The sequence below is a fragment of the Lampetra planeri genome, chromosome 76, assembly GCF_965212315.1.
Source record: "Lampetra planeri chromosome 76, kcLamPlan1.2.h2, whole genome shotgun sequence".
Classification (NCBI taxonomy): Eukaryota; Metazoa; Chordata; class Hyperoartia; order Petromyzontiformes; family Petromyzontidae; genus Lampetra; species Lampetra planeri.
Window position 1 is genome coordinate 1,633,033 of NC_136181.1, and position 25,195 is coordinate 1,658,227.

General features: G+C 46.1%; 1 protein-coding gene across 4 annotated transcripts in view; it reads right to left on the minus strand.

The window, feature by feature from the left end:
* Nucleotides 1-1,221: 1,221 nt before the first annotated feature.
* Nucleotides 1,222-25,195, minus strand: part of LOC144737978 (UDP-glucuronosyltransferase 2A2-like) — a 44,318-nt gene continuing 20,344 nt past the window's right edge. For all 4 annotated transcript variants that reach the window (XM_078620897.1, XM_078620894.1, XM_078620896.1 and 1 more), the window contains 4 exons: nucleotides 21,979-22,110; nucleotides 21,437-21,524; nucleotides 6,131-6,350; nucleotides 1,222-3,353 (listed from right to left, as the gene is read on the minus strand). In XM_078620897.1, the coding sequence (XP_078477023.1) occupies nucleotides 3,065-3,353; nucleotides 6,131-6,350; nucleotides 21,437-21,524; nucleotides 21,979-22,110 (729 nt within the window). In that variant the 3' untranslated portion in view covers nucleotides 1,222-3,064. The remainder of the gene's footprint in view (nucleotides 3,354-6,130; nucleotides 6,351-21,436; nucleotides 21,525-21,978; nucleotides 22,111-25,195) is intronic.

Genomic DNA, 25,195 nt, shown 5'->3' on the forward strand with positions numbered 1-25,195 from the left:
CAGCTCAATCAGTGCTCACCAGCGCAGCCAAATCAGTGCTCGCCACCGCAGCCCAATCAGTGCCCACCACCGCAGCCCAATGAGTACTCACCAGCGCAGCCCAATTAGTGCTCACCAGCGCAACCCAATTAGTGCTCACAAGCGCAGCCCAATTAGTGACCATGGGCCGGATAAATGTCCTCGTTTGGCCGCATGTGGCCCGCGGGCCGTAGTTTGAGGACCCCTGTACTAGAGTATGCCAATTAATCCCCAAATAGGAAACCAATTGCAAGATTTCATGCTTCGATGCTGGGATTAAAACCTCAATGAGGGAGATCTATTGTGAGCGCTGATTCTGTGATGAAAACAAAAACCATGGAATCCCCCTCCTCCGTGTGCTGCGAAAGGTCCTGGAAATGATTATTCAACATCGCCTTGTCAGACATGCTGAGGAAAGGCTTTTGGAACACTAATGTGGTTTCAGACGGGGCGGTCTTGTATGGACACTTTTTTCTGTCCGTCTGCTACAGCAGAGATGTAGTGATCGTCAACAGCACCTACATTTGTGGCAAGCACTTTGTGTGTAATGTGTGCGACATTATCATGTATTCGTTCAGCAATTGGAAGCCAATGCAGCTCAGTGAGCACTGGACGGAGTCGGATCTTGCAGAACGTGTCACGACAAGTGCCGGTAACATTTCAGTGCATGGCCTTGTATGGATTTCTGGTGGGAATGAGACCAGAAAAAGGACAGAAGGCTGCCTCATTTAAACCGAATACTGTTCAGCTGGTAGACTGAATCAACATCTTACCTTCGCTTACACGTGTAGTGACATAGAATCGGTCACGTAGCAGCATAGCGCTGACTGCTCATGGGGAAGAGGATCTGCAGCTTACAGAAGCCCTGACTGACAGCAGGTCACGTGATAGACCAGAGGGGAAAGGTTGTGGAAGGAGCACATCGAGAACCCACGAGTAGGTTCCAGAAGGGGGGCATGGCCGGGGCGGAGCCAGGCCACGCTGACAGTATAAGAGGGGCCCCGGGAGGGGACCTCGGGGCTGTCGTTTGGAGTGGGATCCCCGTCATGCTGCTGGAGTCTTCACCATCGTCACCGTCTTCACCATCTCGGCGTTGCCAGTCAGGCAGTTTACCAGCTGTCCTGACTGGGAACCGTAGTTGCGAAGTGTCGCCGAGTCAGTCACTACACATGTATAGCTTTATTATTGAGTGCTAGACAAACATTATCCCTTTTTTTGTTTAATTTTATTTTAGTTTCATATGTGTACCTCACATTATATTTCTCAGTCTCAGAAATGTAAGGTCAGTTAAATTCCTCGGATTGAAATAATTGAGATCAGAAACGCATTGCTAAGTGGAGTGTGCCTTTTCGTTCACAGGAGCATATTATTCCACAACGCTAAGTGCCTGAAACATTTAATAACTTGCTCTTGATATATGTGTATTTAGAAAAATCATGAACAAATGCAACATTCAGGTTCGATTTAACACAGTACATAAAATTCGTGATCTGATCCCATCTGTGAAGGATGTGAACCCTGACATGCAAAACCCCGGCGTCTACAAACTAAGCTGTTTCTGCGGCAGTAGTTACATTGGGGAAACTAAGCAACATGTCTCGGACTGTGAACATGAGGCAGATCTGAAACACGGAAGGACCAATACCTCAGTCATGGCTGATCATTGTTTTAATGCAGTGGACTCACACGAAATTGATTTCTCCAAGAAGAAGGTACTTTGCAAACCCACTGGCTATCAACAAAGATTCGTTCATGAAGCCATCCATATGTTTAGACACAGACACAATTTCAACCGAGAAGATGGGTACAACTGAGCAATCACTGGAAGGACGTTATTAACCAGTTTAAGTCATAACTGTCTGTGATGTTTCCACCCTACCTTCCGATGTTGGTTGTTATTTTCGGCTCTCTGATTTTACATTTTCATTAACAGGTTAAATTTATCACACTAACACAGCCACCTCACGCGCCGACACAGCAGCGGCTCTGCGATCTTACATTAACATGCTAATCTCTCACATTAACATAGCCACCTTCGCGCCTTCCATCGTAGACGTCGTCCTCCGATCTTACATTAACATGCTAATTTTTCACATTAAAATCACTAGCCCCGCCCATTTTGTTTATGGCCCTTGGGCTAAACCCATTCTAAACCTTTAAAACAGTCTGCCTCAGCAGCTTTACTCTTTTTTCCTCCTGATGACGATCGCTTGTGTTGTGATCGAAACGTCGTAGTGTTTTGTTATTTTCTTTCAACCTATCTACGTGACTTTACCGAAAGACCCAAAGAATATTTAGAAATAGTTGTTTTTATTATTATACATAATAGCCACTACTAGGTAAGTATGCATATGCAATTTTTTAAAACTGGTAGTTAGAATATATAAAACATTTAATTTGTATTAAGCCTATTTTTATCCCCTTTATATCTCTGGCCTCTCTGTGCTATCAAGAAGATCTCTTCCCCAAAACATTGGATTTTATACATGTTCTTTTAAATATTGTTTTCAACAAATGTAGTATGCTTTCAGCAAATCCGAAGTTATCTTCGAAAAGAGCCTGACATTTGTATTACAAGCGGAGATGGTTATGTTAATGTTAGAAATTAACATTAATGTAAAATTGGGGAGTCAAGAAAAGGTTATACTTGAGTCCTGGAGGTCCCATCTTTAGTAAACTAAAACTAACATCGGAAGGTGACAAATTGGAAACATCACAGCCAGTTACGACTTTACGGCACTTGTGCCCCACCCACTTCATTTTGACACTTAGGCTACGCCCATTTTAAACCTTTAAAACAACTTGCCTTGAGTAGCTTTCCTTCATTTTTTCCTCCTCATAACAGTTGCTTGTGTTGCGATCAAAACGTCGTAGTTTTTTTGTTTTATTATTTTGAACATACCTACATGACTTTACTGAAAGACCCAAAGAATACCTATTATTGTGTTTTCATTGACAAAAGCAACAGCTGTGTTGCTTTTGTCAATTCATTCAATTCTGTCCAAGGAAATAACTGATTTTCATATAAGAGTGATCCCAGCTCCCCTCACTCCTTCTTGCTCTTCTTTCCTGCCACTTTGGCCGCCCTCCTGTGGTGGCAGCACAGGCGGCAGAGGAGGACAGGCAGCGTGAGGGCGAACCCTGCAGCAGCACCCAGGAAGGCCACCACGTCCAGGCAGTGCAGCTGATACCAGGCGAGTTGATGAGCCGCTGTGCGCAGGTGGCGCGCGTGGCCGTGATGCATCACGAACTCCAGCGCGTGCACCGCGCGGTCTATCGGTCGCTCGGGCTGGTCGTGGTGGAGGCGCGAGAGGTGCTCAATGCTCTCCTGGTAGCTGTGGACATCATGCATCAGAGCACAGGGCCAACAGGCAGACAATTTACGCAAAACCAAAGTTTTTTTTGTATTTAAAGTTTCTTGTTACATATCTCCCTGCAAGCATGTGTTTTTTCAAGGGTTATTGCAAACAACATTCACATTTATATCGTTTGAAGTAAAACGAATTTAATTGTGATGATACGGCCATTCCCTACTCAATGGTGGCAACATCACCACGGCTCATATTTCAGTCTAGGTGGACTGAGGCCACGTGACACGTTGAAAGCTTGCTGCCCTGAGATCATGCGACAGACCCAGGTGCCATGGATTTACTCACTAAGATAGCTTACAGATGAAACCACCTGTACTTCCTACTACGCAAACTTGCTGCGTTTTAGTCACATGGCACTCACTCATTTTGAATTGTTGTTGCAGTGCAGCTGCATTCAGCTGCCCGGTATCATCCTTCAGAGCTTCCTTTATAGAGGACAATCTTGACACAGCTGGTACCAGCGATTGGTAAGCCCAATTGGCTCCACATCCATATATACCACATCAGTCCATCTCTCTACCCTAGCCCATTATACGCTTATTTAGCTGCCTGTATCCAGCCAAACAGAAGTGGCTTAGGCATGCAGTGGATGAGCATACAGGCTACATGACTGAGGCAATGCAGCCTCACCTGCCAGAGAGGCTCAATGATGGGACTGTGCCCTGATATTTTAATGATCTATGAGCTCACACAATCCAGTCTGGTTAAACCCATGGTAAATCAAAGGAAGGCCAACCTGAATGTTTCAAACCGGCACAGATGTTTTGCAATAAAAAATACTAAACACAGTCTGTTCTCCTATAATGCGTAGTTTTCATAGCGTGAATTGTATGAAACACGATTAATGTATTATGGAACACTTTTTTATAACGCGGATGCGAATGGGAGATTGAGTGAAGAGAACTACATCACGCGAGTTGGAATAAGCGGTCGTACGGCTGCCTTGGCATAGCATTACACAATGCGGTATGCTGTTGAATGCTTCTAGATGCTACCCACGAACCTCAGTTTTTGTTCAGCCTGCGTATGCATCTCGCGTATTATCGCGGACTGTGCTGTACCTAAAATATTATATCATTAATTTATTATAACGCGAATATTCCATAACGCGGTGTTTTTCAGGAACGCAGCTACCACCACATTATAGGAGAATATATTATATGTGCGCGTGCCTGGTGGCCCAGTGAGTGAGTAGATTTGAAAAGGGTAGCCATGTGTGGCCAAGACGTGGCGGGCATAAGCACCACGTCGGTTTAGTTATTCATAGCAGCGACTAGCTAGCACAGCCTAGCGGAGGCTCCATAACTTGAGTATTGCCAACCCCCATAATGGATCACATAGTACTCAGGAAACAGAGGAGGTAGGAGCGTCTATTCTGAATAAAACAAAAACTATAATAGACATTTTGTCGGGACAGTGTGTGGAGCCTCTGAATCGCATTGATATAACATACTTTGCTACGGATTTTATGGGGGACATTTCTGGGGAATAAAGGCATCGTGGGAATAATGTATTAGAGGAAGGTACATGGTACATCGCGTTGGTGGGACGCAATAGTTAATTAATCTTGCCAATGCGTTAAATGATCATTTTGCAGGCGCCACCATCTGCCACTCTTAAACTCGTAGTCAGGGTGATCTGTGGTTTTTCTAAGCTGTATCAGTGTCGAAATACGCGATGAAGGCTTCTGGATAATACCTGGGTAGGATGAGCCTAGTGAGGGAGTAATGGCGAGAGAGGGCATGGTGCGGGTCACCTCAAGGTCATACCGGTATCAATGTTGTTGTCGGGGTGGCTGCATTGAATCACGGGCAAGGGTGCGATGCATTGTGGGTAGACACGTTGTTCTATGTGGGTAAACTGCAGTGCATTATTGGCCAAAGCCTTTGTTATGGTTGCTGGGCAAAGTGTGGTATATTTTTCAAATGCAGAGGACCAATGCCCCAATGCTAACAGCAGGTTAAACCAGTGGTTCTCAGCTGGGGGTACATGGACCACTGGGAGTATATGGCAATGTCCCCGGGTGTATGTGAGGTATTTTATAAATGTGCGAAATATCATACAATGGGGCCATTGGTGAATAATAATATAGGAATTTACCAATGTTAAATAACTACAATAAAATGTAAATCCACATGGTAACCTAGAACAATATAAAGATCTTTCTAAACTAATTGATCGTAAACAATGTGGTTTCCAAGAGTAACCAGTGAGCGTGAATACATTTTGTCACGCATGGTGAGCGTCCGTGTATTTTTTTGTTATTTGCTTGCAATTACTAACTAGTTAGGATGCCTCACAAATTGGGCAATTGGTTATTAATACATTTATTTCTCAGAACCATGTTGGATCAGGCAAAGGGGTACTCGGTTGAAGCGAAATTCAATCATGGGTACAGGTGCAAAAAGAAGTTTGAGAACCACTGGGCTAGACCATTCATGCCCCTGACACTAGTGTCTTGAGCTAATATAACTGCTGCTACTTTAGCATTCGTTCACCACTGCTCAGAGCTGGCAGAACTAGAGTTTCCAGACCCCCAGAGGAACACTCACATCAACCCCGAGCAATGTGAGAACCATCTCTTTACATTCATGTTGCCGTATTTAATGTAGGTTAATTGATATAGGATTGACGTTATATCATCCCACATGTCAACTCCTTTGTGTTAATTAATTGTTGCTGTCTATAATGAACTGGAAAGGATGGTACACGTACAAGTAATGCCGTTGCTGTGCACGCACCTGCTGTTGTTGATGAGCAAGCCGACTGCATCTCGGATCTCCTGGGCAGTGACCGTGTTGATGTCCAGCACGATAGCAACCCCACGCGTCTGCACTCTCAGGAGGTTGTCCTTTTGGTCGCCAAAAAGCGGGAAGCCGAGCATGGGGACGCCATGGTATATTGCCTCGTAGACGCCGTTAGTCCCGCCGTGCGTAATGAAGGCACGGGTCTTCGGGTGGCCTTTAAAAGCAAAAAAAAACATCATTGTTAAAGTCAACACCAGTCGCGGTAATTAATTGGTTTGCTGATTTAGCTTCATCCAGCTTGTGCCACCACAATCATTATACAATATGATACAGTTTAACATGTTTCCCTTGGAACATATATTGCCTGCCTTTAAAGAAGTATATTATCTTATATTCAAACTCGATTTGAAGCTTTCGTGACTGCAGGAATCCATACTCTTTGTTTTTTTCGGTAAAGTCACGTAGGTAGAAAAAAATAATAGATCACGACAGGCTGCTGAAACACGTCCTTATATATAGAGCCGAGAAGGGGGAAGAGGGTGGTTGCCGCATCGGGCAAGAGGGTGGGGCTCGAGATTGTGCCTAAGCGAGTGGGAAATCCAAAGATGGGAACCGATATATGGGGGAAGGGGGGGTTGTGGTTGATGCGAGAGCTGCGAGAGCTGAGGAGGTGGCCATTGTATTGTGAGAGATTAGCATGTCAATGTAAACGAACCAACGGCAACAGTAGCTGTACTAGTAAGACATCCAGGTCGTTGGACAAACAAACGACACCACATCGAGGGAAGGAGAGAGAGACACACCGAGAGGCACACCCACGCAGAGAGAGACACAAACACAGAGAGACATTAACAAAACCACTTCGAATGCACCCCATCTCATAAGATTCTGGATGCTAAACATAGGTGTCCAGATACGAATGTGTTACATCGGGCAGCCACAACTTAAAACAACTAAATTGCAAATAATGTTTACAGCATCAGAAAAAAATGGCTAAATGCTTTCAAGCTATTAATTCCAGTTAAGTGATTATGCTCTATTACTATAGTACTATACTGCCTTCAACTTTTAAATGAACGATTGGGTGTTTAAGGTTAGCTATTTGTCGTATTATCTGGCTGTATAGCAAATAAAAACAATAACTTTACTATGCAAGTAAAAAATCGTGTTAAAAAAAAATCATATTTCCGAGTTTTTATTTTATTTTGGGCCCCTTTATAATACAGGGTGTTTTAAAATTATAGACCAAATTTCAAAGCAGTATATTTCTCGATGGCAACATGTTACAATTACATAAACAGTTACAAACGGTTTAATGAGTAATCAAGTTTTGCTAACCATTTTATAAATGCTCTATGTGCCCTCCACCTGCTGTACGGACAACATCGAGACAATAGTTGAATTCGTCCCAAACGCCTCTCAAAATGTCTTGCACTGAAGTCACCACTGCCGTGATTCTGTTTTTGAGGTCATCCAGATTAGTCGCTAATGGTGGCACAAAAACACGGTCTTTGACGTATCCCCACAAGAAAAGGTTACAGGGTGTGATGTCTGGGGATCTTTGGGGCCAAGAGTTTAGCGCCAAGTCTTGGGTTCCCGTGCGACCTCTCCAACGTTGAGACAGTGTGTCTTGCGAATGACTGAGGCTAGGCGCTGTTTGTGGGCTGGGAGAGGCATCTAGCGATAATCATTTGAAATTCTATGCCCCGCCCTTTCAAGGGGTAAGAGTTTCATTCATGGGCGGTTCGTGGTTGCAGAGATATAGCGATTTCAAATTGGGTTAATCTCTGTTAAACACCCTGTATATACTACAGACCCCGCACTAGCTTAATCCGGCACTGGTTGCAGTGTCGCAGTGAATGGGTGGGAGAGAGATTTGTGACAGCATGGGTAGCCAGGGTGTTGGGGTCAACTTGAGGGTTCCAGTAATACACCACATTGCAGTGTTCACTTGGACATCAACAAGTCGAGTGTGACTACTTCTGGTCAATACTGGTGCAGAGTACATGGCTACAGAGTACACAAGGGCCATCATTGATGTCCGTAGCACTGGGTGCTGTTGATCCCCAGCTTGTGCTTGCCAGTTTATGGACAAGGATAACCCTTGATTTGGACTTGGCGGTTATATTTTTCAAGTGGTCATGGCAGGTCCAGCTTCACTCCAAAAGAAGTTGGAGAGATGTCGTGTTGCACAGAGTTTCTGAAGAAGGTAACTTTCAGAGTGTGTGCTTGACGCTCCTATTGTCAAGATTAAATGCAGTGACTGTTGTTGTGTGGGGATTTAGCTTGAGCTTCCATTTCTAGAAATATTCCCCCATGGCAGTGATCTTCACTGATTTTCAGAGGGGGGCCACTTTCACTAATAAGACATCATCAGTGTGAGGGCTGCCACACACGTGAAACCTTTGCGGTGTGACAGTAGCACGATGATGATGGGGATTGTCTTCACATTTGTGTATTGTCGAGGGATCCCACATCAAGGGCCGCACTAAAGGACAGCAGGGGCTGCCAGTGACCCGCCGGCCTTGCAATAAAGAACCCTGCCCCATAGTGTGTAGGTTTCGCTTCAGAGTGAATTTTACGTCGTTGACAGTGGCTGCTTGGATTGCCAGGGCAAGGTTATATACCAAATGCAGGTCATACTCTTTGGGTTTTTTGGTAAAGTCACATAGATAGAAAAAATACTTAAAAAATCACGACATTTCGATCGCAATGCAAGCAATCGTATTCAGGTGAAAAAATTGTACAGCAGGCGAACTGCTGAGGCAGGAGAAATATAGCGAGAGAACTACTGTAGCAAAAGGTTATATAGGTTTGAGATGGATATAACCCAAGGGTAAGTGGGCGGGGCTAGAGATGGAATTTACAAGTAATATACCTCGGATGTTTTAATCGTAATGAGACCAGATGGCTCATTGGGATACTGTCTACAGGAAAGCCACCCACACGGATGCCTATCTAAAACCTGACTCCCACCACCATCTAGCCCAACTGTCACCCCAACCGTTGGGAGAGAACCACCTGAGGACCCAATCAAAACCATCACATTGCCATACATAGCAGGGGTCACCAAAACATTTCCAAAATCATGAGCAAACACAAGATCCAGGTTCGATTCAACACAGTACATATGTAATGTAGTAACTCGTCGGGAGACGACTTCACGGGTAGCACACTCTTTTATTTGAACCAACTATATTTACACGGGTGACCAACACCCACTTAGCTACACGGGTGACCAACACCCACTTAGCTACTCGGGTGACCAACACCCACTTAGTTACTCGGGTGACCAACACCCACTCAGTTAATCGGGTGGCTAACACCAGCCTAACCCTACACAGTCCTCCTGGCTACACCAACACGGGCTCTTACGCCCCGTAGCCTCTCGGAACACACCCAGCCGGGGTGTCCGTCTCGACTCTGGGTCCCACAGTCCCGACCCACATGGGCGTCGGACCACGGGTCCCACAGTCTCGCCTTCGAGCCACACAGGGCCCCGGTCCCGATAAGGACGGCGGGACTAGGGGTCTCGGGCTCTACTCCTTCAACTCCGTCTTCAATCTTCAACTGGTTAACAACCACGAGTGCTCTCGCGCGTCACCCTTTATACCCCTCCTGCGGACGTCGCTGAGAGAACCTATCCCAATTGACCAATCACCGGGCGCTGGCTACGATCCTCTTTTCCCACCTCGTGTCAGCGCGCCTCACCACCCACGCCGCGCCGCCCGTAATCCCTCACTCCCGGCGGCGGCCCGAACACCTTAGCCATTAGGTGTAGCGCGGCCTGGAGCGTTGAGCGGGACGACCTTGTAGCAGATGTGAAGGCTGCAAGCGCGTCGTCGTCGAGCATCGCTGGCAGCGCGCGCAGGGCAGTGGTGTCGGACCACCCCGACATTTCTTGATGTGCGAGGAACCTTCGTTGGAAGGCTCCCCAGTCGCCCCCATCCGCCTTGAACGCCGACAGCGCGGGCAATCTTTGCTGAAGGACCCGATCGTCATCGATGTCGGAGCGATTTTCCCGCGCGCCGCTGTGGTTGTGGAAAATGTCGGCTCCGTCTGCAGGCGCAAAATGGAGAGCTCCGGCGCGCGCTGATGACGCGGGCTGCGCTGAGTGGAGATCTCCGGCCACGTGGTGTCCGCGCTTCCCGCCAATCGATGGCGGACCCTCAAAAACGGCGCCAACTTCAAAACTTTTGGCGCGAAGCGGCTTCTGGCGGGATCCCTCCAGCCTCGCTCCCTCCTCCAACCCCGCAGCCGTCCCTCCGCCCGCTGGAACGGAGATTTCCGCCAAAATTGCAGCGGCGGCGAGCAGCAACTCCGCCAGGCGGGAGTGTGCGTCCTGTAGGCTGGTGTCGGAGGCGAGCGGAGCGTCGGCCATCGCCGCGAAGTGCTGCATCGGCGGCAACTCCTCGTCCTCTCCTCCCGAGGTTGGTGTCTCCGGCACGCCGTCGTCCTCCCGACCTCGCTCGTGGGTACGGGTAGTCTTCCTAGTGTCCATTCTTCTTGAAGACAGGTTTACTTCTGACGCCAGTTGTAGTGTAGTAACTCGGCGGGAGACGACTTCACGGGTAGCACACTCTTTTATTTGAACCAACTATATTTACACGGGTGACCAACACCCACTTAGCTACACGGGTGACCAACACCCACTTAGCTACTCGGGTGACCAACACCCACTTAGTTACTCGGGTGACCAACACCCACTCAGTTAATCGGGTGGCTAACACCAGCCTAACCCTACACAGTCCTCCTGGCTACACCAACACGGGCTCTTACGCCCCGTAGCCTCTCGGAACACACCCAGCCGGGGTGTCCGTCTCGACTCTGGGTCCCACAGTCCCGACCCACATGGGCGTCGGACCACGGGTCCCACAGTCTCGCCTTCGAGCCACACAGGGCCCCGGTCCCGATAAGGACGGCGGGACTAGGGGTCTCGGGCTCTACTCCTTCAACTCCGTCTTCAATCTTCAACTGGTTAACAACCACGAGTGCTCTCGCGCGTCACCCTTTATACCCCTCCTGCGGACGTCGCTGAGAGAACCTATCCCAATTGACCAATCACCGGGCGCTGGCTACGATCCTCTTTTCCCACCTCGTGTCAGCGCGCCTCACCACCCACGCCGCGCCGCCCGTAATCCCTCACTCCCGGCGGCGGCCCGAACACCTTAGCCATTAGGTGTAGCGCGGCCTGGAGCGTTGAGCGGGACGACCTTGTAGCAGATGTGAAGGCTGCAAGCGCGTCGTCGTCGAGCATCGCTGGCAGCGCGCGCAGGGCAGTGGTGTCGAACCACCCCGACATTTCTTGATGTGCGAGGAACCTTCGTTGGAAGGCTCCCCAGTCGCCCCCATCCGCCTTGAACGCCGACAGCGCGGGCAATCTTTGCTGAAGGACCCGATCGTCGTCGATGTCGGAGCGATTTTCCCGCACGCCGCTGTGGTTGTGGAAAATGTCGGCTCCGTCTGCAGGCGCAAAATGGAGAGCTCCGGCGCGCGCTGATGACGCGGGCTGCGCTGAGTGGAGATCTCCGGCCACGTGGTGTCCGCGCTTCCCGCCAATCGATGGCGGACCCTCAAAAACGGCGCCAACTTCAAAACTTTTGGCGCGAAGCGCCTTCTGGCGGGATCCCTCCAGCCTCGCTCCCTCCTCCAACCCCGCAGCCGTCCCTCCGCCCGCTGGAACGGAGATTTCCGCCAAAATTGCAGCGGCGGCGAGCAGCAACTCCGCCAGGCGGGAGTGTGCGTCCTGTAGGCTGGTGTCGGAGGCGAGCGGAGCGTCGGCCATCGCCGCGAAGTGCTGCATCGGCGGCAACTCCTCGTCCTCTCCTCCCGAGGTTGGTGTCTCCGGCACGCCGTCGTCCTCCCGACCTCGCTCGTGGGTACGGGTAGTCTTCCTAGTGTCCATTCTTCTTGAAGACAGGTTTACTTCTGACGCCAGTTGTAATGTAGTAACTCGGCGGGAGACGACTTCACGGGTAGCACACTCTTTTATTTGAACCACCTATATTTACACGGGTGACCAACACCCACTTAGCTACACGGGTGACCAACACCCACTTAGCTACTCGGGTGACCAACACCCACTTAGTTACTCGGGTGACCAACACCCACTCAGTTACTCGGGTGGCTAACACCAGCCTAACCCTACACAGTCCTCCTGGCTACACCAACACGGGCTCTCGGAACACACCCAGCCGGGGTGTCCGTCTCGACTCTGGGTCCCACAGTCCCGACCCACATGGGCGTCGGACCACGGGTCCCACAGTCTCGCCTTCGAGCCACACAGGGCCCCGGTCCCGATAAGGACGGCGGGACTAAGGGTCTCGGGCTCTACTCCTTCAACTCTGTCTTCAATCTTCAACTGGTTAACAACCACGAGTGCTCTCACGCGTCACCCTTTATACCCCTCCTGCGGACGTCGCTGAGAGCACCTATCCCATTTGACCAATCACCGGGCGCTGGCTACGATCCTCTTTTCCCACCTCGTGTCAGCGCGCCTCACCACCCACGCCGCGCCGCCCGTAATCCCTCACTCCCGGCGCGCGCTTCCACACCACGCCCACATCGCGTGCCCAACCCCGCACCCCGTGCCGCCCCGTGATCCATCACTGTCGGCGCACGTCAACACCACCACTACACATACAATTGGTGATCTGATTCCATCTGTGAGGGATGTGATCCGTAACAGCAATGCCCCGGTGTCTACAAACTCATTTGTTTTAAATTTCGATTTAAAGCTTTCGTGACTGCAGGGGTTCATCTTCTTGATTCTTTAGGTAAAGTCACGTAGAAGGGAAATAATATGTTTTCTTTTTATTATTTTATTATTTCCCTTCTACATGACTTTACCGAAAGAACCAAGAAGATGAAACTAATTTGTGTCTGCGGCAGCAGTTACATTGGAGAAACCAAGCGATATGTCTCAGACCATGCTTGTGAACACAGGGCGGATCTGAAACACGGTAAGACTGATACTTCGGCCATGGCTGATCATTGTTTTAATGCTGTGGTCACACATGATATTGATTTCTCCAAGACGAATGTACTATGCAAACCCACTGGCTATCAACAAAGATTTGTTCATGAATCCATCTAGATATATAAACACATTTCAAACGAAAATATGGGTACAAACTGAGCAATCATTGAAAGGATGTAATTAACCTGGTAAAGTCGTAACTGGCTGTATTGCTTCCATCCTACCTGCCGATGTTCACAGTTATTTCTGACTCTTTGAGTCACATTACCTTGTTAAATTTATTTACATTTACAGACTAAATGTCTCACTAACATAGCCGCTGCTTCCCTTTTTCCTCAATCTGGTGGTGGCTCTCGTTGTTTAATAGACTGAATGTGTCTCATTAACACTGCCGCTGCTTCCCTTTTTCCTCAATCTGGTGGTGGCTCTCGTTGTTTATTAGACTGAATGTGTCTCATTAACACTGCCGCTGCTGCGGGAGCCATCTCACATTGACATGCTAATCTCTAATCTCTGGCAATACAATACAATGGCTTCTTCGGCACCGTAGTCGTGGGATTACAGTAACAGATTGACATGCTAATCTCTAAATTCCATCTCTACCCCCGCCCACTTACCCTTGGGTTGTACCTATCTAAAACCTATATAACCTCTTGCTGCAGTAGTTCTCTCGCTCTATTTCACCTGCCTTAGCAGTTAGACTGCTGTAAAAAAAAATTCACCTGAAGACGATTGCTTGTGTTGCGATCGAAACTTCGATATTTTTTTTTTATATATGCGTGACTTTACCGAAAGACCCAAAGAGTATGAATTCCTGCAGTCACGAAAGCTTTAAGTCAAAATGTAGGTTAGTGAAGATCAAATCAATGCTAATGATCATTTATACTTGTGTAGTGGTGATACGCGCTGGGGTGGGGATCGTGTGCCAGCGCGTAGTGATTGGCTGTGTGTGTTGGTGACGTGCGCTGACGGTGAGGGATCAGGGGTCAGCGCGGGGTCGGGGGTTATGTGGTAGTGATTGGCTGTGTGCCGGTGACGCGCTTGAGAGGGAGTGATCATGTGGAGGTCGTGCGGGTTGCACGCCCCCAGTGCGTTCAAATAAAATGGGGAAAGCGCCGTTGGTACGTCCACCCCTCCCGACTGAAACCGTTCTCGCCTCCATATGGCCTCCCTTTGTGTCGTGAGGGCCGAGCATGTGACGTGACCGACGACCCAAGGGGGGAAATGTCTCTGCCTGATCCTCACATGTCTCCGCCTGATCCGCTCCCAGGTGTCTCGGAACTGACAGCTGCCGACCACCGGCGGCCGGATCTTCGCGGCGCGGCCGGTCCTTCCAGACCCGATCCGCGCCGTCCAGAGCAGCCGGAGCCACCGGACGGTCGTCAGCGTCCCGTCCCATACGACGGACCGGCCAGGCGGACTCGCGCTAGGTCGCGCTACTTTTCATGATCTACCGAATGAGGAGTCGAGGCGGCCGGAGCGCCTCGTCACTGCCTTTGGTCGCAGAGACACTGGACACGTTCATTTTCCGGAATTCGCTTTTATTGTGTTGTTCGTCGGGCTGTACATAGCTTCTTATCTAGGTGTTGTGTGTGTTGTTGTTGACTTTTATTGTGTTGGTTGTCGATTTGTACATAGGTTGTTGTTGTTGTTGTGTTGTTGTTGTTGCGGTACGGGGCACACTGGGGGGGGGGGGGGGGGTTTCTGTTGTGTTGACGTTGTGTTGTGTTGTTGTTTAGCAGCCGGGCCGGCTGCGAGCTATGTGGGAGGGGGTGATGTAGTGGTGATATGCGCTGGGGTGGGGATCGTGTGCCAGCGCGTAGTGATTGGCTGTGTGTGTTGGTGACGCGCGCTGACGGTGAGGGATCAGGGGTCAGCGCGGGGTCGGGGGTTATGTGGTAGTGATTGGCTGTGTGCCGGTGTGTAGTGGAAACACGCGCTGGGGAAAACGGATCGTAGGAACAGCGCGTCGTGATTGGTTAACTAAGGAGCGATGCTCACGTCGAGGTCCGCATACGCTCTGTCTCCCGTGAGCGGGGACTATATAAGGGGATGCGCACAGGCGCACGGGGAGCGAGTAACCAGCGAAGACTGAAGACGGGGGATGAAGAGCTAGAGCCCTGCGGTACCTAGTCCCGCTGTCCTGTAGGGACCGGGACTCTGTGTGACCCAGCGGCGGAACCCTGGGACCCGGGGCCGAACGTCCGTGAGAGGGCCGGCTCGTGGGACTCAGAGGTTGTGGCCCACGCCCAAGCTGGGGTGGGCTGGTAGGCTCCACGGACGTTACGAGTCAAGTACAGTGTGTAGTTGGAGGAATAGAATCTACACGAGTCAAGTACAGTGTGTAGTTGGAGGAATAGAATCTACACGAGTCAAGTACAGTGTGTAGTTGGAGGAATAGAATCTACACGAGTCAAGTGCAGTGTGTGTAGCCAGAGGAATAGAGTCTACACGTGTCGAGTGAAGTGTGTGCGTAGTCTGAGGAATAGAGACCACACGTTGTATAGTGACAAGTCAAGATGTAATAAAAAGTGTGTTACCCGTCAAGGAGTTTCCTGCCGTCATTCCAATACTTCACTTGTAATGTGCATTTTATCTGTAGACCCCAATGCACTCCGTGTATCGAAAGCAGGAAATAAACAGAACCAGGATAAACGCCCAGAAGTAGGGGGTAAATATAGCTTACAATTCTGATTTTCTTATTGGCAAAGGCAAAACATTACAAGACTTTCCAGCGGCAGAGGAAATGAGCTTTGATCTTAGAGTAATTAGAAGAAGAAGGCGATCCGAAGGGCTCAGCCACCACGTTGGTCCATAATGATGGATCAGTTTCTGTATATATTGCGGGGATAATCCAATGGGTGTCTTGTAAGTCAGCAGCAGGATCTTATAGTCCACTCGACTGGTAGCCAATGTAAACCCAAGAAAGCAGGTGTGTGATGCGCTCGCCACTGATGGTTTTCAGGTTTATGGGACAGTGCATTAACCAATGTTCCACTGCTCCATTCGCACATGGATAAACACATCCACTTTATAGCATGCATGCGATAGCTCAGAGAAAAGGAGTTGTGATGAATGTGGAGTGTAGTAGTAGCACAGCACTGAGAGTGAAATAATGATAAAGGTGCAATTTCTTGTTCAGGCCACTGCTCGCGAAAGAAGGTGGGAGTTCTCACACTTTGCCCTAACACATGCAACCTGCTGTTGTACCGAACTGGTGTACCTATTTATGTAGCTTGGAGGACAGAAGCGGGGGGGGGGGGGGGTTCACGTAACAAATTGCTTCAACTGCCTCCCAAGGAGATCAAATCAGACCGGCCATCCCTGGATTGCAAGTGCAGTGTGCTAACTGCTACACTACCGCAGCCAACTGATATTATGTATATACATACAGTAGTCCCGCAGTTAACAGTGACTTCGGTTAACGGTTTTACGGTTAACGTTTTGCCTCCCATGGGACCTCATGGTTTACACCAGGGGTCCTCAAACTACGGCCCGCGGGCCACATGCGGCCCGCCGAGGACATTTATCCGGCCTGCAGGGTGTTTTTTCCGCCACTGCCTGTCTGTTACTTATTTTCTACATGAGAAGGACGGTCATTGGTGGAAGAGGGAGAGGGGCGGCCGCTGCCGATTGGCTGGCCGGCTGAAGCGCTGGATCATGGGAATTGTAGTCCGGCCGCAATCAAGCTTCAGGCGGTGGGAGGAACCGAACAGCGCAGCCGGACTACTACTCCACCTCCCAGGACTCAGAGGAAGCCAGGGCATGTGGGAGGGGCCGGCTGCGCTGTGAACAAAACTGCAAGTGTAATTAAATTTTTAATGGCACCCGCACCAGTGTGAGCCTGGGGTAAAAGCGGAGTTCCCCCAATCAGACTGCATTGATGGGCAGTGCAGTCTGTATGTCTCTGTGTGGGCAAAGTTATTGCTGGTATATTGTTTTTGTGGCGCTGTATATATATTGGTATTTTACTAATAGCAATTTTGACTCCATAGGAAACAATGATGTCAAGAAAGAGAAAAATTGACTCTGAGTGTAAGATATTCAAAGAACAGTGGACTTATGATTACTTTTTCATGCAGTACAAGGAAAGAGCTGTGTGTCTGATATGCCAAAATATAGTGTCTGTGTTCAAAGAATATAATTTACGTCGACACTATGAAACTCAACATAAAGATAAATATGATTGTTTGGTCGGAGAAGTGAGAAAAGATAAAATATTAAAACTGAAAAATACATTAACTCAGCAAAATACTTTTGTGAAGCAGAAGCAGCTAAATATTTCATCACTGCGAGCAAGTTTTCAAGTTGCCAAGCTAATAGCGTGCACTGACAGACCATTCGTGGAGGGAGAATTTGTTAAAGAATGCCTTCTTTCTGTTGCCAAAGAGATGTGTCCAGAGAAGGCCGATTGATTTAGTACAGTGAGTCTTTCAGGACCTACAATTACACGGAGAATTGAAGAAATGGGAGACAATTTGCATCAGCATTTGAAAAACTCCACAAAAAACTTTACTATTTTTCCTTGGCACTCGACAAAAGCAATGATGTTCGTGATTCTGCACAACTTCTAATTTTTATTCGTGGGACGAATGACTATTTCAAAGTCACAGAAGAGCTTGCTGCACTGCAAAGCATCAAAGGGACAACTACAGGAGAGGATATCTATGAAAAGGTTTGCCAAACTATGAATGGTTTGGAGCTGAACTGGGCTAAACTTGCCAGTGTGACAACTGATGGTGCTCCTAGCATGGTGGGGTCTAAGAAAGGAGTAATTGCTCGCATTAACCAAGAGATGGACAAACATAACCATTTTCATCCAATAGCCATACACTGCCTCATCCACCAACAAGCGCTGTGTAGTAAATCACTGAAGTGGGACTCTGTTATGAAAATTGTGGTATCTTGTGCTAACTTTATTAGAGCTACGTAGAAAGAAAGTAATAAAATAATAAAAATAAAACATAATAAAAATAATTCTCACGACGTTTCGGCCACAACGCAAGCAGCCGTCCTCAGGTGAAAACCAGGTCTGTCGACGCGACAGCGTCTGAACGAAACAGCACACGAGCTTGGAGCATATATATAAGCTGGGCGCCTTGACAAAGGAATTTGCATATCAAGAGGAATTTAGCATATTTATGGGAAATGCAGGAATGTGATTAGTACTACATATGCCCGTGCATTATGCAGCACTAGCAGCATGAAAGGGAGGGGATATGGGAAATGAAGGTATGTGAATAGTACTAATTATGCCCGTGCATTATGCAGGATTAGCAGCATCAAAGGGAGGGGTAGCATTAATAAAGGGAAGGAGTATTAATGCTACCCCTCCCTTTGATGCTGCTAATCCTGCATACTAATTACATTCCTGCATTTCCCATAAATATGCTAAATTCCTCTTGATATGCAAATTATTTTGTCAAGGCGCCCTTTCCCCCCTCCCCTTCCAACCCAGCTTGTATATATGCTCCAAGCTCGTGTGCTGTTTCATTCAGACGCTGTCGTCTCGACAGACCTGGTTTTCACCTGAGGACGGCTGCTTGCGTTGTGGCCGAAACGTCGTGAGAATTATTTTATTATGTTTTATTTTTATTATTTTATTACTTCCCTTCTACGTGACTTTACCGAAAGCTTTAAATCGAAATTCATTAGAGCTCATGCACTAAACCACAGACAATTTCAGGAATTTCTGTCTGAGCTAAATTATGACTATGAAGATGTTCTGTACCACACAGAAGTCCGTTGGCTGAGTCGAGGGACAGTTTTGAAACGTTTCTATGACTTACTTCCACAGATTACAGCTTTTCTGCTTTCAAAAAACAAAGAAGTACCAGAGCTCAATGATACAGAATGGAAATGGCACCTTGCCTTTCTGACAGATGTAACAGAGCTACTCAAAAGTTTCAATTTGCAACTTCAAGGAAAGGGGAAGCTCATCTGTGATATGCAATCACATGTCAAAGCATTTGAAGTAAAATTAGGCCTCCTCATCAAACAAGTGAAGGAGGACAACTTCTGCCATCTCCCCACAACTCAAAATCTGTTAGCGTAAAAACCATTGGTTGCATTCCCAAACAAAACATGTGTGGATTCACTGGAAAAATTGCAAAAGGAGTTCCAATTTAGATTGAAAGAGCTTCATCTCCATGAACAGGACATACAGCTTTTCCGTAACCCATTTTCTATTGACATTGAAAATGTGGATACAATTTACCAAATGGAACTGGCTGAACTGCAGAATTGTGACTCTCTGAAAGACGCATTCAAGTCAAGCAGCCTTCATAATTTCTATGCATCTCTCTCCTCTGAGACATATCCTCATCTCAGAAACCATGCACTCAAAATGGCAACCATCTTTGGCAGCACTTATGTCTGTGAACAGACTTTTTCCAGAATGAAACATTTGAAATCTCCAACCAGATCTAGACTAACGGATGCACACTTGCATCACTTGTTACGACAAGCAGTGACAAATATGGAACCGGACATTGACCATCTCATTAGCCAAAAGCAGGCCCATAGTTCCCATTGAAATACTGGCAAGTTTGTTGATTTAACTTTACTTGTTCTTCATATTAAATATTGTATTTGTTCCCGTTTTGTTTTTTTACTTCAAAATAAGATATATGCAGTGTGCCTAGGAATTTGTTCATAGTTTTTTTTAAACTATAGTCCGGCCCTCCAACGGTCTGAGGGACAGTGAACTGGCCCCCTGTTTAAAAAGTTTGAGGACCCCTGGTTTACACTAATGTTAAAGGGTTGATTAACTGTATGTTTGCGTGATGCACACCGGTGCCAAATTCGGTCAATCCGAGTGCTTGTAAGTGTGCTGGGCATGCATCAGCCAATCAGCGATGCGCATTTATGAGAGTTTCGACCTCGAATTTTTTTAATGTTATGTTTTCTGTTTTGGCAGTGGAAACAGCTCTCTTGCAGAGTGGCCCAAAAGTCAACACACATAGGGTTATTATATACGCACAAAACACATGGGGTTATTTCTTTTTTTACTAATTACCAACTGAGTTCCATTCAAATACATTAATTGTCTTTTGAAATTGATTTGAGATTTTTTTTTTTAAGATTCAAGGTGTAATATTTTAACATTCATCAATTGTGTTTTGTCTCAATTAATTAAGGATTCTTGGTTAAGCTTTGTAGCTGACAGATCTGAAGTGAACCCACAAGAAGAAGAAAAACATTTATATTAACAATGATAATAGATAATATATTAACTTAAAGACTATACAATTACAATGTTCAATGCCAGTGTTAAATTAACGCTGGCATGACTTTTGGATAACTCTGTGTATACAAACAAAATATAAAATCAATGGCAAAAGAAATTTAGGAAAATTTACAATAATGATAATATGATGAATGTCGATTAAAAAAAAACACTTAATAATAATAAACACAAGCATCTGTTATTTACAGAGTCAACTGCTCTGATTAATTGCAGCCAACCATATCGGGGCAACTGGGGAATGGCTAACACATGTTGGTCCACCAGCAACACTCTCGCCCCAAAGAACATAGAAAACAAATACATAAACTACAATGCTTGCACTTATATAACATCAAAATTCACCAACACTGCATAAATAATTCGTGCATTTGGGATAGCTGCTATGGAGCATCCATTATTAATTTTACAAACATTTACATTTGTGATTACCAAAAATAGCATCATAAACTTCAATGCTTCTAAATAAGTTTTGACATTGATGACATTCTCAGGTATTGATCCAATATGAAAGTGATCTGTTACTAGATTCCCCTAATTACAGAGCATAAATGGGATTATAGCGCCACCTGGCCAGTTCTGATGTAAGTGTAGGGCAACTATATTCGGTCTATAGATGCTGTCATTTCATATCATTTGAGCAGTGGTTCTCAACCAGGGGTATGCGGATCCCTGGGGTTACGTATCAATGTCCCAAGGGGTACGTGAGCTGATGTATAAATATCGTACATGAGTCATTGGGGAATAATCATGCATGAATCTGGCAATCGAAAATAATTTATCGTAGACAATGCGGGTATTGAAGCGTAACCTGCGAGCGTGAACAATTTACGCCAAGCATGCAGAGCGTCCATTGATTTGTTTTATTCGCTTGCAGTTACTCGCTAGTTATGATGCCTCACAGAATGAACAATTGGTTAACATATTGATATTCATTATTCATACATTTATTTATCAGAATCATGTGAGGTCAGGCAAGGAGGTGCTTGGTTGAAACTAAATTAAACAAAGGGGGGGGGGGGGGACAGTAGTAGCCAAACAAGGTTGACAACCACTGCATGACAGTGCTACGTACCCAGCAAGTCGTTCTGTGGCAGCCAGGGCACCAGCTTAGTGTTGGAGCCCAGGGAAGACGGCTTCTCCCCCTCGTATCTCCACACCACCTACCAGCTCACAAGGCGTCGCGTCACACACTCCGGTTGAAGGGAAGAGGCAACCAGCACTCTTACACAGCTCTTACGTTGTAGACACGTTCCCAGACTGGTTGTCTTGAGCTGACAAAAGCCTGATCCTGACTTTAATGAAGATTACATTGACTTAAAGGTTGTGAACAGTGTGTCATCATAGCACAACGGTGACATTGTGGTGACGTTGATAAAACTATGTTTAACAAGTGGATGGTGGTATTTTAGTATGTTGCCATTGCTATAGCATTTCCTCCAGATAAACTTCATCCAGCTATATATATTGAACTTATTTTGCCCCATAAGTAGCCAACCATGCTCGTCGGAGCATGCAGGGAAAGACAACAAACTAAATACTTAAAGCAGTTATAAACAGCGAGACAATCCCCCTTTTTCCCCCACTGCTGTAGCCATAGATTTGTTTTTGTATTACCTTCTGTGGGAGCTGAGCCAGTGCAGAGGCGATCACTTCAGCCCTCTCGACAGGCATGTATTTGATCATGGATCCCAGAGAGAACACAATAAGGCCGTGCTCACCTGAGCTCTGCGCAAACTCTTCAAAGTCCTGAAATCAACAAAAGTAGAGAAAAAACGTGCACGGTTACATTGATCTGAAACACTATAGAAAGCAGGAAGCGTAGTTATGTATTTGACACGGGACGCTGTTATCCTTTCACTGCACCTCCGACAAGCGCGGTTGGCAACAGAGGTTCAACGTACATGCTTGATATCTGGAGGGCTCAGAGTGACACAGCCACACACAGATGGGATGAGGCAGATGCATGATAAGGATACTAATAACGCAATTATGTAATGCACACGGTGTATTACGAACATGAAAGACGAAAAACCTGAAAGCCAGGCGAAAGAGCCGGGCAAATGTGCAGAGGGTTGGGATTTCAGATTCGGGGCTGCCAGGGAGAAATGTCGCCTGGCAGTAACGATCCTGGTCCTTGGTGTAGAGAGGAAGTTGTACGTTGTGCTGTGGAGAGTTCCACAGTGTATGTGCTCGTATTCATGTGGAACTTCTTTTGCACCGTATGTAGCCAACCGTGCTAATCCGGGGTGAGCTGTTTTGAAGAATAATGTGGAGTCGAGATTGATGCGGACGGCTCTGACAATTGAATATTTGAGCCAGCGATGAACATGATGATCGGCTGTCTGATCACGGTAGCTTTAAATTTGGACGTGATTCAAGAAGAAACCATGGGCCCAGAATCGCTGGTCAAAGGTAGTGGGCACATTCTGATAGCCTTTTGTATCCAGCGACATCTTTGGAATCAATGTAGGTGCTGAGTAGGCTGTCACCTGTGTGGAAATAGACTTTGACAAAACAATTTCGATTTAAAGCTTTCGTGACTGCAGGGATTCATCTTCTTGGTTCTTCCGGTAAAGTCACGTAGAAGGGAAGTAACAAAATAATAAAAATAAAACATTATAAAATAATATAATAACATAATATAATAATATAATATAATTCTCACACATTATGTTTTATTTTTTATTATTTTGTTACTTCCCTTCTACGTGACTTTACCGAAAGAACCAAGAAGAGGTTTGACAAACCAAGTTATTAATTAGGTGGACCAATAGGAGTAGCAGGGCACCGAGGAAGAGAACCCAGAGGGACTCATTGTGGGTGAAGTTGTTTGCATCAAATCAAGTGTAACACTACAGAGGTGTTCTTCGTGTTCATTTATATTTCAGTTTTGCAATTAGTGCTTTTCTTTGAGTTATATATGCATATATGTAGTTGTTTAAATTATAATGAAATATCAGTTTTTTTAATAATTTTATTATAATCTCGATTTAAAGCTTTCGTGACTGCAGGGATTCATATTCTTGGTTCTTTTGGTAAAGTCACGTAGAGTGGAAATAATAAAATAATAAAAATAAAACATCATATAATAAAATTATCATGACGTGAAGAAACCTGAGGACGGCTGCTTGCGTTGTGGCCGAAGCGTCATAAGAATTGTATTATATTGTGTTTTATTTTTATTATTTTATTATTACCCTTCTACGTGACTCTACCGAAAGAACCAAGAATATAGATTATAATCGTTTGATTATTTTCTAGAATGGTATGTTTAAAATATTGTCAATGATCTAATATAATAATACAGAATATATCTTCATAATTGTAATATCGTTAAACTAATCATTGATGAAATATCATGCATATAAAAAAATTATGCAGTTGTTGTTTTTGCCCAATAAATAGTAATTCATGTTTGTGGAAAAAAAGACTGTCATTTTTTTTTATTATGGGATCATTAATGACCCCAATTGGTAACGTTATATGTGAAATATGTCGATCACTGTAAACAAATAAAATAAACTTATGTTATGTAAATGTATTTCACGATTGATTTAGAGGCGTTCGTGGCGTGTTCCCTGTTGTATGTCCGATGTGAGCATCATAGTGCACGTTAATATTTGGTAAGTACAGTGATATATTTTATGCTATTGATGTTTTATATTTGATGTTGCTATCTGATCGGTCATGTCATCAGTGGCATTGATGCTGGTGCTGAGTGCAGTAAACCCTCGCTATGCGTGAGTTCTCGATTCGCGAGTTTAGCATATTCGGGAGGCACTAAATGTACACTAATTCCCTATTCGCGACCCAGCCGGACTTCAGTATTCGCGAGTCTACGTAGTGCCTACGGACCACTGAAATCGTGGAGGTGTGCGCAGAACGTTACTACGTTTGAAACTGTCTGTGAAGATTATGCACGCCACTTCGGCTGTCCGTTAAGTCCTCAGTCTTGCAGTAATCCCGCTCTTAACTCGCTATTGTGCATGTTTTACTTCATGCAATACACACTTGCTAATTAACTGCCCCTAAAGGGCGGAAAAAAGTGATGAGGTTGAGTGAATAGGTATAAGTGTTTGGCTAGATACTGTTGAGAGTGGGTCTGTGGTAGGCCGACATTTTGGTATAAACGAGTCGACTGTGAGGTCCATTAAAAAGAACGCGAATTAAATGAGGGAGTGTGTTGCGGCTAGCACTCCCCCTCAGTAAGCATGACCTCCGAGGAGTCATGCTGCTGAATTGCTCACCTCCCTCGTCGTCAAATCATCAACATCAAAGGTAATACCAAAAAATAAACACATTGTTCTTTATAATTTACTAGCTTTACTACCCGGTTTCGCCCGGGACTTGGATTCTTGTATTTGGATTCTTGTATTTGGCCTACGCGGAGGGTGGGGGGGGATGCGTGACGTTAGCAGGCACACTGCGTAACGTAGCCGCATGCGGGTGACATCGCGGATGTGACGTCACCGCTCACTTGCCGTGCAATATATATGCCTTATTGCGCCCTCCCCCCCCAGAATACAAAGTCTATTTTTATACTTTTTGCATTGTGTACAGTCTGGAAGCTATCCTAATGCCACATTTCAAGTTTGTTGCATGTTTGGAAGTATGCTAAACATTTCGAACAGACACACATATTCACAAATTTCCCTTTTATATATGTAGATTATGCATTGTAGTAATTGTTATTAATAATTTTCCATTTACCCCCTGTAGTCACAAGGTTTCTGCATTCGCGATGGTTTTCAAGAACGTAACCCTCGCGGATTGAGAGGGTTTACCGTACATGTCATTTATGATGGCCATATTATTATTACCGTTGATGATA